The sequence below is a fragment of the Trichosurus vulpecula genome, chromosome 7, assembly GCF_011100635.1.
Source record: "Trichosurus vulpecula isolate mTriVul1 chromosome 7, mTriVul1.pri, whole genome shotgun sequence".
Lineage (NCBI taxonomy): Eukaryota > Metazoa > Chordata > Mammalia > Diprotodontia > Phalangeridae > Trichosurus > Trichosurus vulpecula.
In genome coordinates this window covers 232,559,456-232,576,484 of record NC_050579.1, presented here as the reverse complement: position 1 = coordinate 232,576,484, position 17,029 = coordinate 232,559,456, and the positions used below count along the sequence as shown (strand labels likewise).

The following is a 17,029-nucleotide window of genomic DNA, read 5'->3' as shown; positions in this document are numbered from 1 at the left end:
TCTCTTCTGAAATACGCTAACTAACTAAGAATAGGACATGGGTTTTTATATTTTTTTTTGTAAATCAAATGACGAACACTTAATCACATCATATTTACAAGAAACAGTACTAATTACCAAGGAAACAATTCAAAAATGGAATGCTATTGGGTGTGGGGCAGGAGATATATGCACAGCTATAAATCAATAGAAAATATATGCATGGCCAATTTGGGAGGGGAAAGAATTAGTACATGAGGTGATAAGGAATGTTTCCCATATACAAGGGCATTTATGCAGAATTCTGAAAGAAACTTATCATTTCAAGAGGCAGAAGTGATGAGAAAGTGCATTTCAGTAATGAGAGGTAGTGAATACACAGGTGTGGAATTTGAGATGGAGTCACATGTGCAACATACAAGAAAGCAAGTTTGATTCTACTGGACCCTCACTGCAGCAAAGCAATCCTTTTACTTCTCCCAAATCAGATCTCTTGCTCACTTACCACATTGATATTCCAAAATGTTTTCTCTCTCTCCAAGTTTCCATGGCAACTCTCCCCCCAATCACAACCCCTACACAGCTGAGGACCTCACCTCATATTTCATTTTTTAAAAATGAGGCCATTTGCTAAACACTCTTTTGCCCTCCTCTTTACCTTATCACTCAGAGATTGTCTTCCACCATTTGCTTCCTTAGGGTTGTCTCAGGTGAAGATTTGGTGAAGCAATTCCTCTGTTACAAACACCCTTAATCCCATTTCATCATCTTCTCTTTCATAGTGCTTCCTCTATTATCTTCTGTGTCTAATTTTCAGCCTCTACCTATCACCTACTTCCTTGCTGTCTACAAACATGCCTGTTTCCCCTGTCCTTATAACAAATCCTCACTTTAGCCATCTCTGCTAGCTGTTTCCTAGCTCTTTCCTCTTCTCAATTAAACTCCTTTAGAAAGCCATCTATACTTACTGCCTCCAATTCCTTTCCTCTCATTTGATTAAAACCTTAAATCTCACTTTCACCCTCATCTATTAACTGAAACTTCTATCTCCAAAGTTATCAGTGATCTATTAATTGACCACTCTAATGACTTTTTCTTCTTTCTGAACCATTCGCAACTTTTGATTATCACCTTCCCCTCCTAAATACTCTTTCCTCTTGGTTTTCATGATGAATCTCTCTCTTTCTTTTCCTCCTGTCTATTTGGCCTCTTATTCTTAGACTTTTTTATCTAAATCTTCATCTAGGTCAGACCAACTCATTCTGTTTTTCACTCAATTCACTCAACTCTTCATTTCTCTTCTTTTCTCTCTCTGGACTATCTCTCTTAGTGATTTCATTATCTCTCATGAATTAAATTATTATCTCTAGGCAATGATTCTCAGACTTTTATGTCTAGCCCTAACTTCTAGTTTGCATCACCAACTGCCTTTTACACATCTCCATTTGGATGCCCCATATGTATAACTCAACATGTCTAAGATGTAAGTTATTATTTTCCCACCAAACCTCTCTTCTTCCAAATTTGCCTAACATTTTTGATGTGACCATAGTCCCAATAACCTTAATTTTCAACTTTAGTGTTGTCTTCAATGATTCTCTTTTACTCATCCCAGATAAACAATCTGTTGCCAAGTATTGTCATTTTTACTTTCACATTTTCTCTCAGATTTCTCCTTTCCACTCAATCAACCACAAACATGGTGCAATTTCATATCATCTCATGCTCGTACTATTGCAATATCTTTCTGGTTGTTCTCATCTATCTTCCTATTTTAATCTATTATTCACTGAGCCATGGGAATGATTTTCTTAATTTGAAAGTCTGTGTCACACTCCCCTCCCCCTCCCACCTCAATAAACTCTAGTATCTCCTGCTTACCTCCAAGATTAAATATGAAATCTCCTTGGCAGTTAAAATCATTCACAAACTAACACTTTCCCACTTTTAGAATCTTCTTAAACTCTACACCTCTCCATGTACCCTGTGATTCAGAAATTTTGATCTTGTTTCTTACATGAGACATCTCATCACCTGACACCTTTGTCCTTGCTAGAATGTCCCCCCTCTTTAATTTTTCTTGCTGCTTTAGTTCCTTTAAGACTCAATTAAAATGACAACTTTTTTCAGGATTGCCTATATCCCTAGCACCCTGAAAATGACTTCCCTCTGACATTTCACTGTATGTACTTAATTGTTCATATCCTGTCTTTCTCATTAGAATGTGAGCCCCTGGAGAGCAGAGCCTAGGTTTTGGTCTTTCTTTTTGTCCCTAGAAATTAGTAGAGAAATTTGCCCATAGTAAACAGTTAATAAATGCTTGTGAAGAGTAATGTATAATAAGGGGAGAAATGTATAATAACCCTGGACAGATACAGTAAAGACAGGTTATAAAGACCTTTAAATGACAGAGTGGATTTATTTGTACCCTAGACATGATAGGAAACCTCCTTCAAATTTTAGCTCAAATGTTATCTTAAACATGAAATCTTTCCAGTTTGTTTAGCTCCTAATGGTTCCTATTCTTCCCCATTATCTTTTTTTTTGAGGAATTTGAAGTTAAACGACTTACCCAGGGTCACACAACTAGTAAGTGTCTGCAGTCAAATTTGAACTCAGGTCCTCCTGAGTTCAGGGCCAGTGCTGTATCCACTGCACCACCTGGCTGCCCCCCTCCTTCATTATTTTAAATTTTACAAGCATATTTTGCATTTTATTTGTTTCACAATTGGAATTTTCACCAGTAGAATATAAACTCCCTCAAGATAAAAACTATTTTAATTCGTCTTTGAATCTTTAGCATGTAGCACATTGGCTGATGAACAGAAGACATTTATTAATGATGTATTGATTTATCAATTGTTGAGCAAAGAAGTAACATAATCAAAATGTGCTTTAGGGGAAAAAAACTATGTTGAAAAGTTCTCTGTCTGTGACAGCCCCCCACGTGGCTGGGAGAATAATTAGTAATTGTTTAGTTATTTCCTATTGATTGGAGTGAATTTGGTTTTGTATTGCTTTTAGTGAAACAAAATTCTTAACATCTCTGGGCATGTGGGTTTTAGACCAAAGCTTTACCATACTCTAGCATGGCCTCCCACACCCAATTCTCCTCTCTATTATGAAGGGAAAGAGGCTTCTAGATCTTCCTCAATTCCATTTTTCTTTCTTAGGGTAATTAGCCAGAATTTCAAGGCAATTCCTATGCCCAATGCACCCTAATTCCTGTTTCTGCAAGAGAAGAATCTGTGGTTAATCAACTTGCAACACCTCCCAAAGTGTTTTCTTTTCTTTTTTATTTCTTTGGAATTTTCTTTACTCAGAAACAGTTGGGGTAGGACATGTCTTTCCATTTTTGTTTAAGAATTCTGAAAGATACATGCTTTTTCTGCTGTATGGTCACACAATCAGTATGTCTCATGTGCCTGGGGCCAGGAACCTTAGCAGATTCCTATTGATGGAGAAGGGTTACATTTCACTCACTTTGTAGTTCATATCTTACCATTTTCAGCATGTTTCTGGCTTTGGGAATTACTCCCCTCCTGAGAGCATTGTGTTTGCCAACAATTTCTTCCTGGACATTCACTTCTTTAGTAGAAACTGTTTCATATGGAACCATCACTGGTTCAACCTGTTCCAAGAAAGATATTTAAGCTTTAGGTTTCTTTTGATTGTTATGTTTCAATAAGATAATGTTGAAAGAAATTACTAAGAAGCTGTGTAAGGGTTCGTATCTGAAAGGAAATGTTCTTCCAAGAGATACAGTATCATTGAATGCCTTATTTCTTTCTTTCTCTGTTTGTGTATACATGTGTGTGTGTAACTATATACCTACACACATCTAGACACACATATTGTGCTCATTGATGGTTGATGACTTATGGAGTAGGAAAGTGACATAATCAGACTGGCCTGATTATGATATTAATATGTATACATGCATATATATGTCACAAGTATGTATTATGGTAGATAAAAAGCAGGGAGCAAACAGTATCGCATGAATAGGACAGCAAAGATATTTTAATTAATAATGCTTTATGGCAGCAGTTATAGAAAGTAGATGCTCATCTCTGTCAGAGATTCCTAACATCGTGGATTTAGAGCTGGAAAGTACTTTAAAGGTCATTTAATCTAATCTGCCTCCTACTACTCATCAAACTTAGCGCTAGAATGGGGCTGTGACTTGCCTAAGATCACACAAATAAAGTGTGACAGAACTTAGATTTGAATCCAAGTCCTTTGACGCCAAATTCGTCACTCTTTCTCTTGGACCATAGTCCAGAGGTGAGGCACCTGGGGCCTCAAAGCCACATGTGACCCTCTAGGTCCTCAAGTGCAGCCGTTTGACTGAATCCAAACTTTACAGAACAAATCCTTAATGGGATAGGGCCACATGTGGCCGTGAGGCCATAGGTTTTGCACCCCTGGACCAGCAGAACGCTAAATGGCACTGATGACTGAGATGAATGGGTAACTTTAAAGTTTTACTAATAACTTTGAAATGATTTAGATATATTGGTGAACTAACCCCAAGGTGTCACAGATAAGAGTTAGTCTAGTCCTTCCAAAAAACCTATAAAATGAGACCTCAGACTCCTGCACCTTGAATACTCTTCCATCTGCATTAAGTTTAGGATGCCTAGTGCTCCCAACTCTAATCTATAGTTGCATGAGTGATTCTTTATGCTTCTCCCCCTCCTCGTCTATTTTCCCATGCTACCTGCCTCCCTTCAGCACTCCATCCCTTCCCATGTTATTTGCCTCCATATCCATTTCTATATCTGTCTGAATATTGTTTGTAATTGTTTGCTCTTATGCTCCCTGTGTCTTAATATGGTGTTTTCAGCCTCATTCCTCACTACTACCGTAGTATTTCCTGACAGGTACAGAAAGAACTGGGTAGGCCTGCCCCATTTACAATTTCATAAATTAATTGGCAATTCAGGATTTCTATAACAAAGAGAGAATTTATATAGGATTCATGAACTCAAAAGGCTCATCTATTTGATCCAAGCAAGGAAATTCTATCTTTCTTATATTTTCTTTTAAGAAAATTTACAATAAGAAAAGATCCATGAATGTGATTAGCACTCAAACATATAAGAAGAGAACTAATAAAACAAGCTTATTGGGACAAAATCAACTCTCACTCTCTATGACAATCTTATTTTTCCTAAGGATCTAAAAGTACAAAAGCTCTCAGATACCATCTAGTCCAACCCTCCCTCCTTTTTAAAAAATGAGATTTAGGATTAAAGAAGTTAAGAGAATTGTCTTAGGTCACTGAAGTTGTAAAGATTAGCCTTGAAATTTGAATTCAAGTCTTCTGACTCCAAAGCCAACACTTTCTCCCCATACTATGCTAAGCCATAACACTCATGTATATCTTTTGCTATGTATTGTTTCATAAAAAGTTAGATTTAGAAGGGCACTTAACAAACACAATGATATATTTGCTGAGTACTAGGGGCATAGGGGCAGCTAGGTGGCATAGTGGATAGAACCCTAGTCCTGGAGTCAAGAAGACCTGAATTCAAATCTGGCCTCAGACACTTACTAGCTTGGTGACCCTAGGCAAGTCACTTAACCATGTTTGCCTTATTTTTCTCATGTCTAGTATCTTTGTCAACCACACACACACACACACACACGTACACACGTACACACACACACACACACGTACACACGTACACACACATACACAAATGGCTTCCCAAAGAATTGGACATGACTGAAATGAATGAAGAACTGAAATGGGCATAGATAGGTTTGTATAGCTATTGCTGTGTACCACATGTTTATGTTCTCAGAATTCATCATGTGGGGCAGATGATTGATAAGTAGAGCAGAGAGAAAGAAAAAAATCAAAGGCCAAAGAACAACAATGTGTTGTCATTATTAAGAGTTCTTGTAATGACACAGACAGGTAGTATGGTATAGTGGATAGCTTACTGGGTGTGGAGTCAGGAAGACCTAATTTTGAATCCCACCTCTAGATGAGTCCCTCAACCTCTCTTAGACTCCATTCTTTAGCTGCTATAAAGAGGCAATTGGAGTAAATGACTTTTGATGTCTGTTTCAACTCTTGGTCTAAAATGTACGAGCCTATAACTCTTCCTCAGTCTCGTCTTATGTTCTGCCTGTTAGTAGACACCACGAATTCATGAAGTAGTGTACAAAAGCCTCGAACTCTGAGTCAGAGGACCATAGTTACTTTATAGACCCACATATGGGCTACCTATGTGACCTTTAGCAGTTTATTATATCTCTTGTTGCCTCAGTTTCTTCACCTGCAAAATGATGGGAGATGGGACTAGATGACCTTGAACGTCTCTTCTCTTTCTGAAGTAAGTCTATAATAAGTCTCTGACAGAGGTGAGTCTACTGTCCATGCTCATGGACAGTAACTGACATATACACATGTACACACATACATATACACACATATATATATATAGTACCTGATAGAGCTTATATGTAATATATAAATTATATTTTATAGCTAACCATAACATTGGCTTTTGCTAGAATTCTTAAATATTCATTTTTTACATTTTAAAAAAATTTCTTCTAGTGAAATAGGTCTTCTGCGATACTCAATATCTAGAGAAGATTTAAATGTGTACCCTCTTAGGTACATTGGTTCACTGATGGTTATTTAGGAATTCAACAAAAGTTGTGGGAAGGAGATCCTAGGTAGATAGTTGAATGAAAAACTATAAGAATTCTGACATAGTAGAAACTTTATTGTTCAGATGTAGTGGCCTTTGGCAAGAGGGTGGTCTTTTCTCAAAATCTCCAAAGCACAGTCAATGCCCTTAACCTCCAATACACTTTTGGAGAGGTAGGAGGTCTCGCAGAAAGATGGCACTACATAGAGATCTTGGAGGACAGTCAGTTTCATAGTGTTGTGGAATTAGCAGAAATGGTCAGCTACAGAAAGGACCCATGCAGAAGTGAGGCACGGCAGTAGTGAGTCAAGGATCATCCTGAAGAACTTAAAACCATAGGGATAGGAGAGGGGAGAAGCCAATTGTCTTCTTTGGTTAGGCTTTTTGATTGAATGTCAATTTGTCATAATTGTCAGCCTACTTTGTGTAATATGAAAGCCAATCTGGTAAAATAAAGTCGAACTCATACCTTTATAATTGAGATAGCCCAGAATGCTGTAGCAACCAAACAGAAGAAGAGGTTTTTCAGGGCCATATCTGAAAAATAAATGAGTTTCTTTTTCATTGGGTCTTAAGACTTAGAGTTAGAAGCACCGTTAGAGTTTAGAGGTAAAATACAGACTGTAGGGAGTAGAATCAGGATTTGATCCTAAGTTCCCTCATTCCAAATCCAATGTATCCAAGGTCATTGTTTCATTTTTTCCATCTTACAACACTTCCAAGAAAACATTAAAATTTTCATTTCCTTTTCAGTGAAGACAGGTGTAGAGACTTTTTAGGAGATCTCATAACAGGGTCTTAATCAATTTTCAAAATTATTTTCAACCTTTTGGGCACATAGTTCATTAAGAGATCTGGGGCATAATCAAAGAACAACCAAAGGATAGAGGCCTCAGGTTATTAAAAATATCTTTCCTTCTCCAGACGACTAATTAAAGTCAACTCCCCAATTCTAAACTATAGAGGAAGGAACTATCATGTGTGATTTGTGCACCCAAGATTATCTACTTAAAGGCCAGGTGTGGTCACCTTAAAATGGAACTGAGATATTCTCTAGCTATAAACTATGTTTATCTATTTGAAGTGGCCTATATAAACTTTTAATGGGAACAATAGGACTAAATGAAATCTGAAAAAAATAGGGCAGATAAAACTCATGAATAACAAAGCCAGGTCACGTGATTCTTAAAAAATTTAACTGTTCCTAGAATCTTAAAATTTATATTTTTAAAGGTGTACCTGCTCATGATATTGAACTAGGGCAATAACGTGTCTTGCATTTTATACACCTTGTTCTTGTGGTACGATTTAAACTCAGGTCTTACGTATCTTAGCATTTCTAGCTGCTTATGATATTCAACTGCCATGAATGAGTGAATTAATTAATTGATGAACATAATTTTATTAAGTTATTACTGTGTATCTAGTTCTGTGAGAAGTACTGCTATACAGGAAAAAAAAGCTAAGCAGTACTTACATTTTTTTTTAATACAGATGGAGACAAGTATGTGTAGTGACCATGGAAGATACACATTGGTGGAGGGGCAGGGGAAAGCAAGCAGCTGAAAACCTCTCACATGTTTCAGGTTGCAACATTCTCAGGTTCTTTCAGGGTCTGAGGGTCCCCAGACAATTCTTTAGTATGAGTCATGGTAAATATTTCCTCAGATAAATGGTTACTCTGTTCTTCTGCTGCATTTTCTTCACTAGATCTGCTTCAGAACAAATGATCAGCTTAAGGGACAAGTCTTCCACTTTAGTCCTCTTCATCAGACTTTTGACTTAAATGACGAGATCCTGCTTTGTATTTGTTCACCAGCACCAGCAAATTCAGTGTCAAGACTTCTGGTCAAAAAGATGTCAGGAGTTTCAGAAGCAGATTTTACTTTACAGAACTTTCATTTTAATTTTTGTTGCTATTTTTGGTACATATCATGGACCCCTTGACAGTCTGGTGAAGCCTATTAACTTCTTTTCAGGATGTTTTTAAATGTATAAAATAAAATATATAAGACTATAAAGGAAAAAACAGTTGAAATAGTTTTCAAAATATGTATTTTAAAAAGTTTCTGGATCCCATTTATCTAAAACATGTTAACTATGCAACTGAGATTTGCTTATATCTTTCTTCTTCCATATCCACAATTACTTTTACATATATTCTTTCTGCTGTACTTTTTTGGTACTACATGGAAATTCAGATGATTTATGTGAGTTTATTTTATATCCTGCAACTTTGCTAAAGTTGTTAATTATTTCAACTAAATTTTAGTTGATTCTCTAGGATTTTCTAATCCGAATGATACCCCATCATATCATCTGTAAAAAGTGATAGTTTTATTTGCTTGCCTATTCTAATTCCTTCAATTTCTTTTTTTTCTTTTATTGCTATGCCTAACATTTCTAGTGCAATACTGAACAATAGCTGTGATTACAGCCATCTTTGTTCCACCTCTGATCTTAATGGGAAAGCTTCTGGCTTGTTCCATGTTACAGATAATGCTTGCTCATGGTTTTAGATAGATACTATCTAGCATTTTAAGGAAAATTCCATTTATTCCTATGCTTTCTGGGGTTGTTGTTGTTGTTGTTTAATTAGGAATGAGTGTTGTATTTTGTCAAAAGCTTTTTATGCCTCTGTTGAGATAATCATATGGTTTTTTTTTGGCTTTTATTGTTGATATGGTAGATTATGCTGATAGGTTTCTGAATATTGAACCAGCCCTTCATTCCTGACCTAAATTCTAACTAGTCTTAGTGCATGATCTTTGTGATATATTGATATAAACTCCTTGATCATATTTTATTTAAAATTTTTGCATCAATATTCATTAGGGAAATTGATTTATAGGGTTTTCCCCTCTCTTTTTGCTCTTCCTGGTTTATTTATCAGTATTATATATACATATGTAAATATACATACATGTGAAATTTGGCAAGACTCTTTCTTTGCCTATTTTCCTACATGAATTCATCAGGTCCTGGTGATTTTTTCTGAGGGAGCTCATTGATGGCTTGTTCAATTTTTTTTTTCTCAGATAGGGTTATTTAAGTATTCTATCTTTTCTGTTAACCTGAGTATTTTATATTTTTGTATTCATCCATTTCATTTAGATTGTTAGATTTATTGGTATGTAGTTGGGCAAAATAGCTCTCAGTAGTGGCTTTAATTTTATCCTTGTTGGTGGTAAATTCACCCTTTTTATTATACAAGTAATTTGGTTTTCTTCTTTTCTTTTTTAAAAAATCTATTTAACCAATGATTTAACTATTTTTTCCCATAAAACTAGCATCTAATTTTATTTATTAGTTCAATGATTTTTTTATTTTCAATTTTTTAAATCACTCTCAATTTTCAAGATTTCTAATTCACCTATTATTTAAAGTTTTACTCATAAATTTCCTTCTTTGTCTGGGAGATGTCCTAGTTTAAACTGCTGCACATCAGAGTTTCAAAGCACTGTCAGCAAGGTTGGTTAAGGTCTTATAACAGGTCAAATAGGAAGTCCAAAGGAACTTCACAAAGACCTCTTAAAGAATTTTTCTGTGCCTTTCTCCCAACAGTAAGTCATTTAGCATTATTATTATTTCCTTAATTTAAAACAAAATATGCTTCATTAAATATTTCACGTTCTATAACAGATACATTTCTGATCAAGTCAGATCAAAAGGGGAAGTAAGTTGTCTTAACAGCTTCTTTAAAAATATTTAAGATGCAAGAGAAACTCCTTATTCATCAGATGAAAGTAATTCTATGAGATGCATTTTAAAATTATGTTACAGGTGAAATTGTCTGTCATGTCTCCTTTGGCATTTTTTTAAAATCACATCCAGTGACATTTGAAACCTAGTACAATGTTATCCACTATAGAGTAATTATAGTCAATTAAAAGTTCATATATCAAATGATAATAGTTTTACATGTATGTGTTTGTGAGTGTACGTGTATACACATATGTATATATCTATATGTACACACATATGTGTGTGTATTTACCACATGCCAAGATTTTTTATTTTAGTTTTTAAAGATTACTTCAAACAATTTCAGAGCCCTACTTTCTGTAATACCTTAGAATGTTTTGTGTTGTATTTCTCACTTATTACTTGAACCACTTGCTAACTAATGTTATATGGTAGTTATGAATAGTAAGACTCAAGTCTTTCCCTTTAGGAGACTAGTTTAGAGGAAAATATAATACTGAATATTTATTGGGCTTTTTTTTTAATAATCTTGCTATCTTTTGGCAGTCTGATTCATGAAATACTAAACTTACTTTGTCCAAATGATGTCAAGTTAGTCCATGTCAAAGTAACTTTACTCAAGCACAGTCACAAATTTAGATCACAATTCTTGTTGGGGGGAGAGGTGTCCCCAAACCTCTTGTTAAATCATAAGAATTTAGGGCACATCATTATTACACTGTTTTTCAAAGACCATTATCACATTCATTTTAATAACTCAATAGGGATGTGGCCTCTCTAACAGAATTTTGTGATATTTTAGAAGAATTTCATGTAATAGTATGTTTTTAAAATCATATTTTTTAATTAAAAAGAATTCCCATTTCTAGTCTTATGTTTCATATTCTTCCAAATTCCACAATATGGGAAAACTAGAAGTCTAAAGGAATATATATTCAGTTGGATAAAATCTCAACTTATTCTTCTTAGAAAATCATTCATATTATTGTCTTTGTTATGTTATTTAATCCCAAACTCCCAAGCAATAGTCAACATTTATACATTGTTCATTATGCTATACATTTTAGAAACATTTAATTACTCCAACCACCCTGGGAGGTAGGTATGGTTATTGTTATTATCCCTTGGTACATACAAAGACTGATCGAATTTTCTAATATATAATAACAATGGAGCTTCAAAACAAAATATTCAACCCAATCAATTTTTTAAAATACTAGTGGCAATAACTAACCTTCATTTTTCACAAGGGTCCATTAATTTTAGTTGGCTCACATTCAGCATTTTAAAAGACTTTGTACTAAATTACAGAAAGAGAGTTTAAAGAGAAGTACCTATTCCATTTAAAAAAAAACTTTTTTAAAATGCCTTTTCTTCCCCACTAATGGGGAAGAAAATAATTTTTTTTTTCTGAAAAACTTTTTTCTTCTGCACTAGTATGGGGGGAAGGGGATTTCCTCTAATTAAAAAAAAAAAACTTTCAAAAGCTCTTTTTTCCCCACTGTGTTAGGGAAAAACTTCCTCTAATAAAAAACATTTTCTTCTCTGAAGTGGAGGCTTAACTTTAAATTTGAAAGAGTAACAATCCCTGAAGAGTAATAAATTTTTTTGGTGGTTTCCTAATCAAAGTAGGTGCTTACCTTAGCTCAGAAAAGACGATTCAGGACAGGCCTCTAAGGCTGTCTATCTCAAGGAATTCCCTGGGTGTGAAAGCTCTCAGGGAAACTCCTCAAAGAGGGACTCTTATGGAAGCCTCGAGTCAATCTCTCAGGTCTCATCTGGGTGTCGTGTTAAAATTATCTAAAAATAGAAAAGAATTCTGAGGTACAAAGTTTCTGAGTAAATAATGCTTTAATAGTAATGATCATAAGGTTACCATTAAGTCAGGCCAACTAATCACTCAGTAATTAATGACAAAAGGAATGACTTACAGAGCTTATTTTTGTAACAGAAAAGAGGCACAACACTTAGGGGAATAGTGAAATATAAGAACAGGGAAGTAGTCTGATTTACAATATTTGGCTGCTGGGATTGTTGGGGACTTATCAGATTGTTTCTAGGGTGGGACAACTACTAAATCTGATATTCTGTTGGGTTAGGGCTTGTATCTTTCAACTGTCTTCAATGCTGTGTAAATGGGTCCCCATTTTCCACAGAATGAAGGATAAGTTTGCAAGTCTAGCCATAAATTAACCAAGCCTTCTTTTTCACCCCAACCAGCAAAAATGACGCAAGATTTGGTAGCTTGGATCTTAAAACAGGGTGATGAAATAATGCTTCAAATGCTGAATTGCCATAACTGATTTTGATATTCAAAAGCTATGAGATATGAATCTTGATGTAAGGGAAAAAATATAATCCCCCCCACCGAATTGGAGACTCTAAAATAGTAGGGCCCATAGATGCAGACGATTTGCATCGATATAAAGATCTAGTGGCCCAGACCAAAAATATATATGCCTTTAGGAGACTCAATAAAGCACTATTAAATGATGATGATAATGATGATGATGGTGATGATGAAGAAGAAGAAGATGATGATGATGGCAATGATAGTATTTATGCAGCACTTGAAGATTTGTAATGTGTTTTACATATCATAATTCATTTAAAAAGCAGCCAAAGACAATAATATCTTGTGCTAATAAGGGCTTAAGGGGGCCAGAGACCCTCCATTCAAATCCTGTCCACCAGAGTAGAGCATGTCTCTCATTGTCATGGGTGCACTCCAGCATAGAAGTTCAGGGGTTCCCTTGATCACTCTTGCAACAAATTAAAATGTTACCTTGCCACAGTTTTTAGCTATGCCTTCTTTGAAGTTCAGGGGTTCCCTTGATCACTCTTGCAACAAATTAAAATGTTACCTTGCCACAGTTTTTAGCTATGCCTTCTTTGAAGGGGCAGGGGGGCTGGAAGTCTGGGTTTTAACTTCAGGTTCTGTCATATACTTTGTGAGTGAGGGTAGGTCATTTAATTACTCTATGGGCAGTATCCTTGAGAGTAAAAATGAACAAACAAAAACAGGGACAGGAAGAGTGGTGGGAGGTTAAGTCATGTTCTTTCTATCCATCACTAGCATTCTACGATTTTAAGTCAATTATCATTATAAAAAATGTTGTGTCATAAAATCACTCAGTAATCAGTCTGAAAAAAACCTGATAATTTGTATCTCAATAAATAAAATGCTGATCACCTCTAGAGTTATTTGCTGAAATTGCTCAGTCTTAGTGTACTTCACAACACGCAACCTCATTAAATAGCTTATAAAGTATTATGCAATATTTTATTATCTCAGGATGCCATCTAGTGACCAGAATAAAATTTACAATGGAAGAAATTTTGAATTAAATTCATAGTGTGAACATAACTGTGGAACTATAGAAGAGAATTATATGCATCTATTTTATTGCTGTATTTATATACATGTATGTATATACATACATAATATGTGTGTAAGGACTCATATAAAAGGGCATGTAACCTATATGTATTATATTTGAATATATGTCCATACACATATGTATATTTTTATGTTGTGCATAGGGAATGGTGAGTGGGATAGACCTGTGGTTTCATTGCTCGAGGGAGCTTCCTGTGAGTAATTCCTTATGCTAGTGCAGATCAGCACCTTCTCTGAAATTTATAGTCTGAGAGGCACCCACTACAAATGGAAAGAATGAGAAGCTTGCCCAGATTCTCATAGTCAGTATGTATCAGATGTGGAAATGGAGACCTAGATCTTCCTGACTCCAGACCTAGGTCTGTCTATCAGACATGTCATGGTGCCATAGAAATTAGATACAGACAAATATAGTTGTAGATGTAGGCATAGGTGTAGGTATAGATGTGGATGCAGATGCAGGAGTAGCTGTAGATACATACGCATATGTAGATACAAATGCAATCATATGTGGAAGTATAGCTGTAAGTGTAGGCGTAGGTATCAATGTAGATGCATTGTGTAGGCATAAATGTAGGTGTAGATGCAGATGTAGAAGGAGATGTGGGTACAGATATAAATGCAGCTGCAGATGAATATGTAGATGCAGATTAAGTAGAGATATAGATATAGGTAAAGATGTAGATATATGATAAAAATATAGATGTAAATATAGGTATATAGAAATTTGCATACATATGTGATTATACATTGTGTGTACATATATATATACACACACATGTACACACATATGTGCATTAGGGAACATGGCTTTATTTTGACTCTTGCTTCAAGGTTAGAATCAGTTAATTGATCAATAAACACTTATTAAGCACCTCCTATATGCCAGGCACTGGGGATACAAAAAGAGGCAAAAACCATCCCTGCCCTAAAGTAGCTTACAGTCTAATGGAGGAAAGAACATGAAAACAAATATATACAAAGCAAGCTATATTTAGGATAAGTGGAGGGCAGGGCAACAGAGGGAAGACACTAGAATTAAGAGGAGTTGGGGAAGTCTTCTTGTAGAAGGTGGGATTTTGGTTGCATATACTTACATATATATGGAGCACTCCTGTCCCGTACTAGCTGCAAGAAGATGGGTTAGGCCCTCCACCTCTCAGAGTATCAAATAATATACCAAGACAATAAACTGTAGACCAGTTATTTTCTATAACAGTGGGAAGAATCTCTGCACTTTGGAAATTCACAAATCAATTGATACAACATTCTGAGACACCATGGTAAGAATCATATGAAGGAAAAAATACATTAATATCCGGGGGTGGGGAAAGAATGTGTGTGCACATATGGGCTTTGTACATCAGTTAATTTGAAATTTATTGTCTATTTAAAATAAGAGTCAAGTCACAAGTAGCAACAGTTTTTTTTCTAAAAATTGTATGCAAAGAATTTCAAGAATTAACAATGACAAGGGAATGGCACTCAGTTGTACTGTTCATTGACATGTTGCTTAGAGGAATTGAAAGAGTTAACTGAAGTTGAATGAAGCATGGAAAATTGTTCTATCTACTTTTGTGAACCCCTGTATAAGGAAGTTATGATAGGACATAGAGGCTGCATGGTACGGTGGAAACCACTCTTGATCTGGAGTTTAAGATCCTGACTTCAAATCCTAGCTCAGCCAGTTACTCCTTGTACAACCTTAGGACAGTCTGAGTCCCAGTTACTTCACGTATGAATTATTCATATGCTTTTGGTTCTATTGCCATAGTGCAAGTGAGAGACCAAGAAGGTCTGAATTAGCATGGTTGCTGTGTAAGTAGACAGAAGAAAAGATAGATTAGAGATGGGAAAGTTGAAACAAGGTTTGGCAGTACATTTGTAATGTGGGGTGACTGAAAGTGAGGAGGTGAGAATGATATCAATTTTGTAGGCCTGAGTGACTGGGAGAATGGCTATCAATAGTAATAGAGAAGTTTATTTTTTCCCTTGATTATTAAATTATTGTAGGGGAAGGTACACTGATTATAACTGACTAGAGGATAGCTCCTGTGCAGAACTGTGGGATGGTCAAAATGTATCTTTTAACTTCTGTTTCCCTTTCTATCATTTTAATTCCTATCTAACAATTGTTCCGTTCAGTCTGTGTGAAGTCTTTTCAGGGGAAAAAAGTTTAATGTATTCATTCAACCATTGGAAATAATGCAGCTACTGTGTCTTTGGACTTCTGTTTGTGATCATAATCAACCGAATCATACAACAACTGACTCTCCTCTCTACTTAGCTCCTAAAATGATTTTCCTAAAGCATAGGTCCAACCATGTCACTCCACCCTCACTTACTTAACTCTAATGGCCCTGTATGATCTTCAGGATCAAATATAAACTCCGCAATTTGATTTTCAAAGTCCTTCGTAGCCCTACCACATACATTTCCAGTTAACTTACATGTCACCCACCCTCATCTCTCTATTACATGCTCTTCAATTCAGTGGCCCTGGCATCCTTGCTATTTTCCCAGAAAAGATGCTCCACCTCCTGATTCCGGACAGTATCAGTGGCTGGCTGTTTCTCATGCATGGAATGTTCTCCCTCTTGATATTCATTACCTGGTTTCTCTGGCTGCCTTCAAGAGCCGGCTACAACCCCACATTTTACAGGAAACCATTCCCAATCCCTTTTAATTCTAGTACCTTCCCTCTGTAGATTTCTTATTTATCCTGTATATTGCTGGTTTGCATATAGTTATTTTTGTGTTGTCTCCCCCTAAAAAACCATTAGATTATAATCTCCTCTAGGACAAGGATTGTCTTTTGCCTTCTTTATATCCTAAGTTCTTAGTATCATGGCTATCACATAGTAAGTTCTTTATAAATGTTTGTTTAGTGATTGAATGTCCCATAGAATCTCATATAATACCTAATCTTTCATGAGTAATTGTTTGGATGGATGAATTTATGGGATGACATGGACAAGAGTCATGCTGGATGGGCAGGTGTAGATTAGGTTGCAATCTTTATTGCTGGAGAGAATACTCACAAAAAGATCGTAGAACCAACTGAATATTTGGAGTACCAGAAAAACCAGAAGTCTTGATAAGCCACTGATTTCTACAGGAAATTCAAAGTGTGGGGTGGTGGAAAAAGTTCTGGAAATGTGGATCTAATATTAGCTCTGAGTTTACCTTGCTTTGTGATGTTCAGCAAGATATTTAATCCGCTGTGGGACTCAGATTCCTCTTTGTTAAAATGAAGGAGGATGGCCTAGAT

The 17,029-nt window shown here is 35.7% G+C and overlaps 1 protein-coding gene across 1 annotated transcript in view; it reads right to left on the bottom strand.

Moving 5' to 3' along the window:
• The window catches only part of LOC118857835 (serotriflin-like), a 54,881-nt gene that overhangs the window by 24,848 nt on the left and 13,004 nt on the right, over nt 1-17,029 (bottom strand). Inside the window, exon 2 of the mRNA XM_036768338.1 lies at nt 3,482-3,610. Within this exon, the coding sequence (XP_036624233.1) occupies nt 3,482-3,610 (129 nt within the window). The remainder of the gene's footprint in view (nt 1-3,481; nt 3,611-17,029) is intronic.